This window comes from Periplaneta americana, chromosome 17 (genome assembly GCF_040183065.1).
Source record: "Periplaneta americana isolate PAMFEO1 chromosome 17, P.americana_PAMFEO1_priV1, whole genome shotgun sequence".
Taxonomy (NCBI): domain Eukaryota; kingdom Metazoa; phylum Arthropoda; class Insecta; order Blattodea; family Blattidae; genus Periplaneta; species Periplaneta americana.
In genome coordinates, this window is record NC_091133.1 from 4,712,291 (window position 1) to 4,724,023 (window position 11,733).

At 34.4% G+C, this 11,733-nt stretch overlaps 2 protein-coding genes across 2 annotated transcripts in view; both read right to left on the bottom strand.

Annotated features, from left to right (window-relative positions):
- The window catches only part of LOC138692713 (zinc finger protein ZFP2-like), a 46,176-nt gene extending 38,655 nt beyond the window's left edge, over positions 1-7,521 (bottom strand). Inside the window, exon 1 of the mRNA XM_069815879.1 lies at positions 7,344-7,521. The gene's annotated coding sequence lies outside the window, so the exon portion shown is untranslated. The remainder of the gene's footprint in view (positions 1-7,343) is intronic.
- Positions 7,522-8,055: 534 nt separating this feature from the next.
- On the bottom strand, positions 8,056-11,405 carry LOC138692718 (uncharacterized). Its single transcript, XM_069815894.1, has 2 exons — positions 11,247-11,405; positions 8,056-10,959 (listed from the first exon to the last, which is right to left on the bottom strand). The coding sequence occupies exon 2, from the start codon at positions 10,922-10,924 to the stop codon at positions 9,875-9,877; it is 1,050 nt and encodes a 349-aa protein (XP_069671995.1). The 5' UTR covers positions 10,925-10,959; positions 11,247-11,405; the 3' UTR covers positions 8,056-9,874.
- Positions 11,406-11,733: the final 328 nt, after the last annotated feature.

Here is an 11,733-nt window from a genome sequence, read left to right on the forward strand (position 1 = left end):
TGCTACATGCCCTGCCCATCTCAAACATCTGAATTTAATGTTCCTAATTATGTCAGGCTAATGTTCCTAATGTCAGTATGTAGGCTACACTAAATAATTTAATAAAAAATACATAACTCTCTTTTATCACATTTTTTGATTAACATTACCTTGAGGAGAGGCTTCCATTTGAAACTCACAGACAGATTTCATTGTCACTGTAACACTAAAATATGACTGTTTTAGATCTCTGTCAGCGGAAATGCAACCTTCGAATGTTTATGTTTAAGGAGCCACTACTGGGGCGCGAGATAAGGAATAAATTAAGTTCATATAGGATTTGATGAAGGAAAGAATATAGAATATGAGAATATGAATGTGAGACAGCTTTCTTTAAAGTGACTATTACACTCTTACTACGTCATACTACTTTTGACCAATAAAACGGTACGAAAGGACGTATTTCAACCAATCATGGCTGCTTATCGCACAATTTTATCGCGTCCCTAGCATTTGTTTAATTTTATCGCGTCCCTAGCATTTGTTTCTTTGTTTGCCAATATTTGAAACTGCGCTGGTCTGGACGTCAAAAAAATATATATATCTATATAAAATTACAAACCACTCCAGTCGATGCACAGCAGTTTCAAATATGACTCGCATTGGCATTCAAGAACAAGAATTAATCAAAATCACTGATCATACCTATACATCTTCTGAAATCCCATTTACAAATAAATGAAGAGCACCATTCGGAAATCCCGAATAAGTTGAATACACGATGTAGGTCTAAATCAACGAGTTCCACTTCTATTACGCACACGTTTAATATAACATCAATTGAACCACCAACCATATTCAAATTTGAAAATGGTACATTCAATAATTATTCCTTTTAAAATTATTCATTCGAAAATTCTGAATAAGTTGAATACACCATGTAGGCCTAAATCAACGAGTTCCACTTCTATTACGCACACGTCCAATATAACATCAATTGAACCACCAACCACATTCAAATTTGAAAATTGTACATTCAATAATTATTCCTTTTAAAATTATTCATGTTTATTTTTATGTCATCGTCGTTAATTAAAACTTTTCTAACACTTGTGTATATTAGTTAGGTCATGTTATAGCTTCTGCTATATGATATTATGGATAGTCACGTATCAGAGATTGTTTAATATTAAGATTTATTGAAAATCATCTGTGAAGTGACGTTGATTACTGGGATTCGGATAATTGAAGTGGAATGTTGCATTTTAATAAAAATGAAACTGAATCAACAAAGTCTTCTTGACTAGTAACATTGCCATCGTGTATAATAGATCGAGAACTTCTCGACGAGAAGGCATTGCTCACTACCGCCATCTAGCATGCACCTAGCGTAATATTTGTAATGTTGAGATGGTACAATAATACATTTGAAGACAGTTGTATTTTCGTAAGCCAATATTTTATTGTATTGGAGTACTTCGTTACTTCTAATCTTTATATAATTTCTTCTAATCGTGTAATAGTCAATTAAATCCCACTCGAGTTTTGATTTTCTCTAGATAAATCAAAACGTCTAGTGAGATTACTGTTGATAAAATTACTTTTGTCCAATCCAACTGCATTTGCGTTTTGGACCAATGTGCAGCGGTCACCTTGAGGAAATGGTGTCGATGGTCTCATAGGCAGATTATCAGAGGTTCAATGCAAACTCTGCTAAATAAACATGTCGGCGCAAATTCTAGAACATTCAACGACCGACATCTCCATAGTTTCTACTAACAGTTTTATTATAAAAAATTTAAGAAATTTTACAAGTTGTGATGCAGAGATGGAGCATGTTCTTTCACAAGCTACATTTTTTCCTTCACTCTTGACATCTCTAGTTTGTATTCTTTATTATGTCCGAAACAAAAACAATCATTTTTAAATAGGATATTTTGGTTTAATATTCCTGTAATATATTCATAAATTTTGTATTCAACAATTTTTTTTTAATTACAACACAAATGATCTTCCAGCTTGTTTCAATTTTTACTCGTGTGTTTTTCGCCAGAAAAATACAACTATTATTCATAACAATAAACAATTCATTAACTCAGTCAAATATAGACTTGCTCATTCTACTTAATCCACAGACAGATATATCATTCCCAACATTCAAAATGACCCGACTTCTTACGATCTAGACACTGATTTAGATCCAAAATATACTTAATCACACATCGAAGTGTCAATTGAATGTGGATAATTGAAAATCAAAATACGTACCTTACTTATATACGAAATTCGTCGTGCGTGAATGAAGAACACCGCCATATTTCCTAAATGTCACGTAACTTAAGGGAAGGAATAAATGGGTTTTTAGTATCGTCAACACCTCTCACATAATACAACACTACACAACTAATCCAACCTAACCTGACCACTCACATAATACTACACACCTAACGAAACCTAACCTGTCACATAATACATATCTAATTTCATCTACCTTAATCTTACTAAGTTACACACTTGTAGAAACAGCCCTTACATTTATTATCATTTCGTTGTCCTTCTTAGGCCGTGTCTCAAAGCTCAAGTCCATACTACACACTAGTGACTAGCAACTAGGTGACTTGTAAACTACACACTAGGGAGCTTTGGACATGTATGCTTGAAACATGACCTTCTTCATAGATAATTTTTCTAAAAGCCATGACATCACGGTGCAGCACTAAATTAAGAAGGCAGTGTCCTAATGCAGTTTCTTTACGAATTATGTGGAAAAGATGACGGCTTAATATATTATAATATTGTTTAAAATATTGTACAGAAGGTACTAACAATGTTAGTGTTCAAAGTTAACGTGTTATTCTACATTATATTTAGGCCGTGTCTCAAAGCTACATTTTCAGCTGAAGTGAACTAGATTGTTGACTAAACAGCCGGATGTGACGTCTGAAGTCATGATCCAAAGCTACATAGTCCATAGCAATCAAGTCCGTAGTAGCTAGTCAACGAAAATGCTTGCTTGATTGTTGACTTGTTCACTAAACAAACATGGATACCTCATCAGCAAATGGGGTTATGAAATCTGAAAATGCTTTGGAAGTAAAATAATGTACATATAATTTAGAATAACGCGTTAACTTTGAACACTGACATTGTTAGTACCTTCTGTAGAATGTTTTAATCATTATTGTAATATATTAAGCCCTTATCTTTTCCATATAACTCGTAATGAAACTGCATTAGGACACTGCCTTCTTAATTTAGTGCTGCACCGTAATGTCATGGTTTTTAGAAAAATAATCTATGAAGAAGGCCATGTTTCAAGCATACATGTCCAAAGCTCCCTAGTGCGTAGTTCACAAGTCATCTAGTTGCTAGTCACTAGTGTGTAGTATGGACTTGAGCTTTGAGACACGGCCTTATTACAACGATATGCAAGAATTGTGCCATTTCTATAAGTGCTGTTAAGTAATATAAGATACAACCCACAAGTTACAGCCTAAATATACCTTAGAAAGTAAAATATATTTTAAAATAAACTAAGTTGACCATATTCCACAGAATCGAAGATGGGACCAAATGGGTAGCTACTGCAGGACCCCCCCCCCCCGATCAGGTGCAACTGCTTCTTGCTTCCTCTCGCTTCTGCACTTACAGGGACATCAACGTCAGAGCCATGAAAACGCGAATAATGTTATAACTGCAAAAGTGATTGAACAATGTCATATAATATAGGCTACATTATGTTAAACGCAAGAGTGACATTAGAACATGGTACGAATTTCACTCAAGTTTGTTTATTGGTTTTAATTGATGAAATGCGACAAACATTGTTACGTCATGAAATTGTACGTCATGACAGGATTTTTTTTTATTCACGACTGCATCTAAAATTAGCATCCTACAGGTGCACCTGAATGGCTCAACTTTTTTTTCAACTTCAACGCATTCAAGTAATGCAAGCAACAGTGCTCAAAAGGCATTCAATTGAGCATGCCTTTTTGGACTAATTGAAAGCTACTCATGTCGATGGGTATTTTGTGCGTTTTCCATTCAGCATTAACATGCAGCAAGCTGACGCAATTTATTATTCAAAGTGGCCATGAGTAAAGTGAAAATTGTTTTGTTTCCTTGAACACTTAGTCTAGAATTAAAGTAAAAATGTAGGCCGACCCTACCTTGAAAGAATTACAGACACTGATTAATAAAATATAACATAACCACAAAGTTTTATATAAATATAGGTCCTACTATGATAGAATTACAAACACTCGTTAAGGATGGTAATAGAATTACAAACACTCGTTAAGGATGGTAATTTGGGTTAGCTCTAAGCCTATTTGTTTAATTTTCTGCATTACAAACAAACGTCATTAAATAACATTATAGTATTTTAATTCACTGCAGTGAGGTTATAAATATGCATCTCGTGTATCCATATCTGAAATATCATCACAGTCTAGTATATACAATCACGAAGGCTGAGTTGTGAGGGTGCTAGGAACAATAGACTGTGCCCGTACTATTTCGTATTGTCTGTAATGAGGCGATATTAGCGATCCTAGTGGTTAGCAACTATCTATGGATACATATTTACTACGTATTGAGCTTCGTGACTGTATATACTAGGCTGTGATGTTATCACAGTCCAATATATAGTCACGAAGCTTAATACTTACTAAATATGCATCCATAGATAGTTGCCCACCACCAGGATCGCTACAATCGCCTAATCACAGACTCTTTCCTTAGCAGACCATAAAATGTATTGTACTTTCGATATCGTGTTCTTTTGAAAAAAATGAACACCTTCCTTCTACTATTGAAATATGAAATACATAAGGTTTATATATTATTTTCATAAAATATATATTATATTCTATAAACTCACCTTCCTGCATCTTTCGGAAGGATAACTCTAACCTATTTTTCTTACAATTTATAGTACTACAAACGTCTCCTTGTCCCAAATTATTACTCAAATTATTGTATTTTAGCCATTTACAGTTATTACAACCGAGAACGAACTTTTCACAAAAATGCGAAATACGGCACAGTCAATGCTTTTTCGATCTAGACCAGGCCGTAATGTTTGTTCGGATTTTCTATTTCAGTGTATGGAGCTCAGTGAAATATTATAACTTTATTGCTTATCATTGTTAAGCTTTATTTAGTGTAATGTGTTATAAGTTCCGTTTACTTCTTGTTGCATAATATGTTGCAGAAATAATTACAAAACTGTGTTATTTTAATGTGAAGAGAATTTTACATAATCTGTTCGCGTCAACATTTGAAGTTTAGAATGGAAGCTATTTTGAGGTGTAATAAAAAATAATTATATTGTGATTTCAATTTAGCACATCTACCTTCCTTAATTTTAGACAAAATATTTACCATACCACTCCTATAAAATTAGTGTACGTACAATTGTGTTACTTCGTCTCTTAAGTAGTAGATAAATACAATAATTCAGTACTCAATTTTAGTATTAAAATACAGACAAATAGAATGTCCGGGGTATCATACATGACATTATGCATAATTATAATGTATGATTGCGAATTTAGGAATATAAGTTAAATATAGTAAACATAACCTATAATTTTCATATGAATGGCAAGGCATTGGAGACCACTAAATTTAGACAGAAAGGGGCAACTGGTACAGTAAACATAACCTATAATTTCAACATATCTAAATATCCGTGCGGTGCAATTGAAAATTACTGAATCGTGCATAAATGAATGTACAAGAATTTCGCAATATTTAATCGAAATAAAGGCAGGTATTACACATACGAACAACGTAATTTTCACACCATAAATAACATTACATCTTAACTCGCAAGTAAATTATATCTGAAGTGTCTCATAATCATTGTTTTAAATTTTGTTAATGCAATTACACTACATTTTAGAGAAACATATGTTACTGTTTATGCATTCCAACTAATTTATATGGTTGAATTTTTTTTTTATTTTTTTATTTTAGCAGGTTATTTTACGACGCTTTATCAACAGCTTAGGTTATTTAGCGTTTGAATGAGATGAAGGTGATAATGCCGGTGAAACGAGTCAGGGATCCAGCACCGAAAGTTACCCAGCATTTGCTCATATTGGATTGAGGGAAAACCCTGGAAAAAACCTCAACCAGGTAACTTGCCCCGACCGGGAATCGAATATATGGTTGAAGCGCCGCCCTTCGTGATCGGGTTAAGCGAGTTACATGGTCTGCCTTACGGCCTGTATTAGATCACGAAGCCTGTGGCACAGTCTATTGTTCCTATTACTCACAGCGCTCCAAGCGGCTAGCAACTATCGCGAGATTTGCAAAAAATCACCCCAAGCTTCGTGACTGTATAGTAGACTGTGATATTATCGTGATTTCTCTCATGCTCAGTGTTTCTCTTCTGGAGAAAAAGTGGTGGATCTGTGTGTATTATTATATCGGAAAGGAGATGATTTCTCTCTGGTACATGGAAATTTTGTCGTTTTTATGCTCATTTCGTCCATCTTTAAAACTTTCAAAACGTAAGCGGAGTTGAAAGAGAAATGCTGTTAAAACATAATTATTAATACGTTTCTTGGTTCCACGATAACTACAAAATAAGTGCCGTTCTGACGCGTTCCGCCAGAAAAAAAACTTATCGTGCTCAAGAACTAGCTATAATTAGTAGTACAGTAATCTTTCCATATACCATTTTTCGAATCAAGTAGGCCTAAGTATGGGATTGATGTTTAATATTTATTAATTAATATATACCTATACGCATCTTAATGGAGATGCCGGCGCACCGTGTAGACACAAAATCTGCAAGCTAATATTAAACTTCGTTTGAGTATAGGGATACCACACTGGCAACAATTATCTTATAATACTAAATAGAGCATATTTATCTGTGTTTGTCGAATGCGCATGATCGTGCTTACAAAAAGACACTTTTCAGTAGGCTACCAATAATTAATTTTGTGTCCACAAGGTTGGACTTTTGGAATACGAAGAAAAGGAAGGCATCAGTGTTCTGAAATTTATCCACTGTTCCTATACTCGTAAGCTATAACTACAATAATAAAAAAATGTCGAATGTTAAGCAATTACATTTACAATTTCAAATCAATGGTCATTTTATTTGACTTGAGGGAAATCGGAACATCCAAGCGTCCCAGCCGTACCTGCGGCACAAAGGGACATGACTCTGAAAACTGGATCTGTTGCGACTAAATCGGGACGTCTACTCACCTTAAACTTGTCAATGACTCGAATCGTAATTAGATAATACCCCAGAAGAACTATAGGCCTACAGAATGCAAAAACTGGCAATATTTATGGGTAAAAACTTATCTCTATAACGTATTAATATGAATATATACCAGAGTGTATGGAGTTTCTCACGTTCACAGTGTAAAATATAATAGTGAAGCACACGAAAGCGTATACCTTACAACCAATGATCTCAACATTATAGAGTTAATGGTTACAACACAGAATATACGATTCCAGTTTTATTGTTCAACTTATTCCACGACGATCAAGTGAGCCGTGACCGCGCAAACCAATTTGAGTTCTCATGATTGAAGAAGGTGTCAATTCAATCATTATCATACAGTTTCGTCAAAATCCTCTAGACGTCAGTGGTTACTGAGGTATTAAACTTGCAGAAAGTGTTATATTATATTTCTCCTATACATAAATGATCTCCCGTTAAATATAACTGAAGGGAAAACTGTCTTATTTGCAGATGACACAAACATAATACTGAGTGATAATATGGAAGAGAACTTGCAAATGAAAATTAATGCAACATCAACGAAACTAGACAAGTGGCTAGCAAATAATAAGCTTAAATTAAATGTAAATAAAACTGTATATGTATCTTTCAATCAATATCCAACTGAGCAGATTCACATAGTTCTTAGTAATACCATAATTAAGGAAGTAGAATGCTCTAAATTTTTAGGTATATGGATAGATTCCAGTCTAACATGGGAAAAGCATATACAACATCTAACTGATAAGCTGAGTCGCTTATGTTATGCTTTTCGAGTCCTTGCGAAGATATCATCCATGGATCTTATAATATCAGTCTATTTTGGATATGTTCATTCAATACTATCATATGGCATTATTACTTGGGGATCTTCACCAAAAGTGACACAAGTCCTCAAATTGCAGAAAATAATACTCAAAATCATTAAAAAAGTTCCTATTCGGACTGAAAGTATAAAAATTTTCAGAGAACTAAAAATCTTACCTGTACCCTGCATATATATTTTAGAAACAGTGTGCTATATTCATCAAAACATAGATTCCTTTAAAACAAATTCAACATATCATGAGTATAACACCAGAACATCCCAAAACATACATCTGAATTACCACAGGCTTACCAGAAGTCTTAACATCATATCACATAGAGGCAGCAATTTATATAATAAACTTCCACAGAAAATCAAAGAACTTAACATAAGAAAATTAAAAAAAAGAGGTAAAGAACATTTTATTGACACATATGCCATTTTGCACAAATGAATATCTAAATTTAAAATTTTAGAATTTAACGTTTCTTGAAACTGTCCTTGACCATTTATGTTTCAGGTAACTCAGAGTTGAAGAAAAGACAGGGAAAAGCAAAAAGAGAAGATACTAGATAGAACAGTGGAGACTGATGATCAAGCTTGTCCTATAATATTAAACTGTTAAATTTATTTAGAATTAAGTCTATTTTTGTATTATATTGTATGTTATGTCATTTTTCTTGTGTACTGACGACGCCATGAATGCTTGTAATTCTATTCGGCTAATAAAGATCTAATCTAATCTAATTATATGCATTCTCTTTTGAGATGCGCTGAAACAGTATTTTCAAGTATCTGTGACAACTGTGACAATTACATATCTGTGACTTTTATCGGTGATTTATAGACAGAGTACGGCAAAGGTGGCGGCTGGACCCAAGCGCTCGCTCTGTTAACATTGCTGGAATAGCGAAATTGACGCTCTCTCTGTTTTTATGCTGCAAATTCCATTCTAGGGCACTGATAATAATTGTAAATATACTGACATGTAGCTAAATGCCTCACGCATGACACTATGAACTTTTAAATGTAATATATAAAATAGAAGCATTGCAAATACATGTTATTCGCGCATTAGCTCTGGAAAGAATGGAGAGTAAAGGCCCATTCACAATGAAAATTAAACGCAAGCGCAACATAAACGCAAAACCTTGACCCATGTTATTTAATGAAAGCATTCACAATGAAATACATAAGCGCAAACGCTAACACAAACGCAAGAAACGTTTGCAAACTCCAGTCCGCAGAATGCTGCCTTCTGTGCCCGAAGTTGTGGGTTTGATACTGGCCCAGGTCGATGGCATTTAATTAGAGCCAAACTTGTTTATTGTCTACTATAATTTTTCAATTATTATCAATCATTACTATTAAATACGAGAAAAATTCGAAATGGTACCGAGAATCGAACCCAGGACCTCTCCTCTTCTTGGAAGATTGTTGTGCCGGTAATGCCTTCTCCTTATTTAATCTTTTTCTATTTTCCGTTTGCTCTCTCTTCGTTTTCAATTGTTTTTCCCTTCTCTTTAGTTTATTGTCCTCATGCTCTTTCAAGAAGTCTGATGTCACACTTGAACCTGGTGCAACAGCCAATTTTTCTCTCTTCTTTTTTTGTGGAAGTCTCCATCACTCTTGTTTCTTTCAAGAACTCTTCAAACGAATGGTCCCACCTTTCCATTTGGGCTTCACTGTTCTGTGGGATACGTGACATCACTTTTTGTGGATTTATAGGGTATATGCCACTAGCTTCAAATCCACTAATCAAATTTTTAGCCATAGTGTCTTGCAGCTTCTCGAGGGTTTTCTTAAGAAGACGTGGAAATGTATCTTTAAGAATCGACCCACGATATTTTGCTTTCCATTCTTCCAAAACCTTCCCGCCATTTCAATTTCAGAGGCCTAAAAAAAGCCACGTCCAAAGGTTGGCATAGATGAGTGGCATTTGGAGGTAACAGCACAAATCGTATATTATTCTGCTCACATTCTTCAATGACTTTCACGGAGATGTGGCTTGCCAAATTATCTCCTATTATGATTTTAGGACGATTGCCTAAACTTTTCAGGTATGGAAGCGCTGTTGTGTAAAACCAGTATTCAAAAATTGCACCCTCAAACCATCTTGATTTTGAGTAATTAAAGTGAGTGTCCTTAGGACTACCTTCTATCCACGTATGATACAACTGTTCTGATTTATAAACCACGTATGGTGGAAGGCAATATCCAGATGCTGTACCAGCAAACATTACTGATGTGCTTGACTTTGTATGGTCAATAATTCTTTCAGGGTGCTTACAATTTCTCCTTACAATTACTTTCTTTTTTCCTGGGTCGTCTGCCATATTTGTTTCGTCATAATTAAGGAAAGCATCAGGCAAAACTCCATCTAATGTGACTTTCAACTCCTCAAAGTATGACTTGAGCGTGTCTTCACTTACAGCAGCCCTGGATCGTTTCACATTTTCTGAAATTCTAATTTTAACGTCATCTTTGTGTCTGTTTAAAAATAATTTTGCCCATTCTGTACCAGGTGTATTATTTTTAAATCTAGTTTCCGTGATGCCTTTCTTATCCAAATATTTCTTTCCTATTAATCGAACATCAAATTCGGTAAATGGAAAGCCCCAACTTGCTGCTACTTGAAGATTTTCCACCAAGCAACGTTCATCAGTAGTGTCAAGAGCTGGAGGACGGTCATAATTACTCACATTTTTATTATTAACTTTCCTATTGACCGTACTTTTGGGAACACCATACCTTTCTGCTGCTTTGTGAACACTCATTTCTTTGTTCCTTACAGCTTCCACTGCTTTCTGTAAATTACATTCTGAAAAATCATGGTACTTTCTAGTTCCGTATTCCCTTTTATGTCGCCTTCCCATATTTCTTCCTTTTGGTTGAACTGGGATGGCCAAAACTGTTAAAACAAATACATGAAATATTATAGTAATTTACCGTTATAACTTAGGACACTGTCCCAAGTTAAACGTTAATGCTCCTTTTTAGAATGCACTTAAATAAATCTCTCCATATGTTAACTAGTATTACTGATCGAGATGGCCGTGATACGTCAAAAGTGAGGTTAGAAAGCCACACTGAAACTAAACTCTTAACTTCAATAATGAATGATCGCCGATCAAGGTAATTTTATGTTCCTTAAAGCAAAATTGTTACGTAAGAAATATTGCTATTACTGATACTTACCACTCACTAAAATACGTCAATATTGTCTTTGTTATCGCGAACGAACTCTACTGCTACGCCGAAAACAAAAATTCAACTGCCAAATCCTTCAACAGTGGTACCAATAACTAAATAAAAATGTAGTAATTTTGCCCTAAATTACCTCTGCTCTCCCAAGTATACCCGATTGAAGGTACGAATTATTTTAGCATCTAAATATTTACAGTTACAAATATGAGAGGATTGTTTAATAACATATACAAATATAATAGTAAATAATTAGCAATGGTAATTCCTCTAAATAAAATAATTGTTTTAATATTAACGACAAAAATATTTTATGTCATTTAGACTGACACCTTTTCCTAATACATTTACGTAGACAAAAAGTGAAGTTGAAACTCGTGGGGAATCTGCTGCGTGATCTTTGCAATAAGTTCGTATTTATTTGGATGCCTCTGTCTACCAGTCACTGAGTTCATCACTTGGCAGTGGTTGCATTGACAAG

What these genes read in the sequence shown, in the direction of transcription:
- LOC138692718 (XM_069815894.1), bottom strand. Translation starts at nt 10,924, where the DNA reads ATGGGAAGGCGACATAAAAGGGAATACGGAACTAGAAAGTACCATGAT.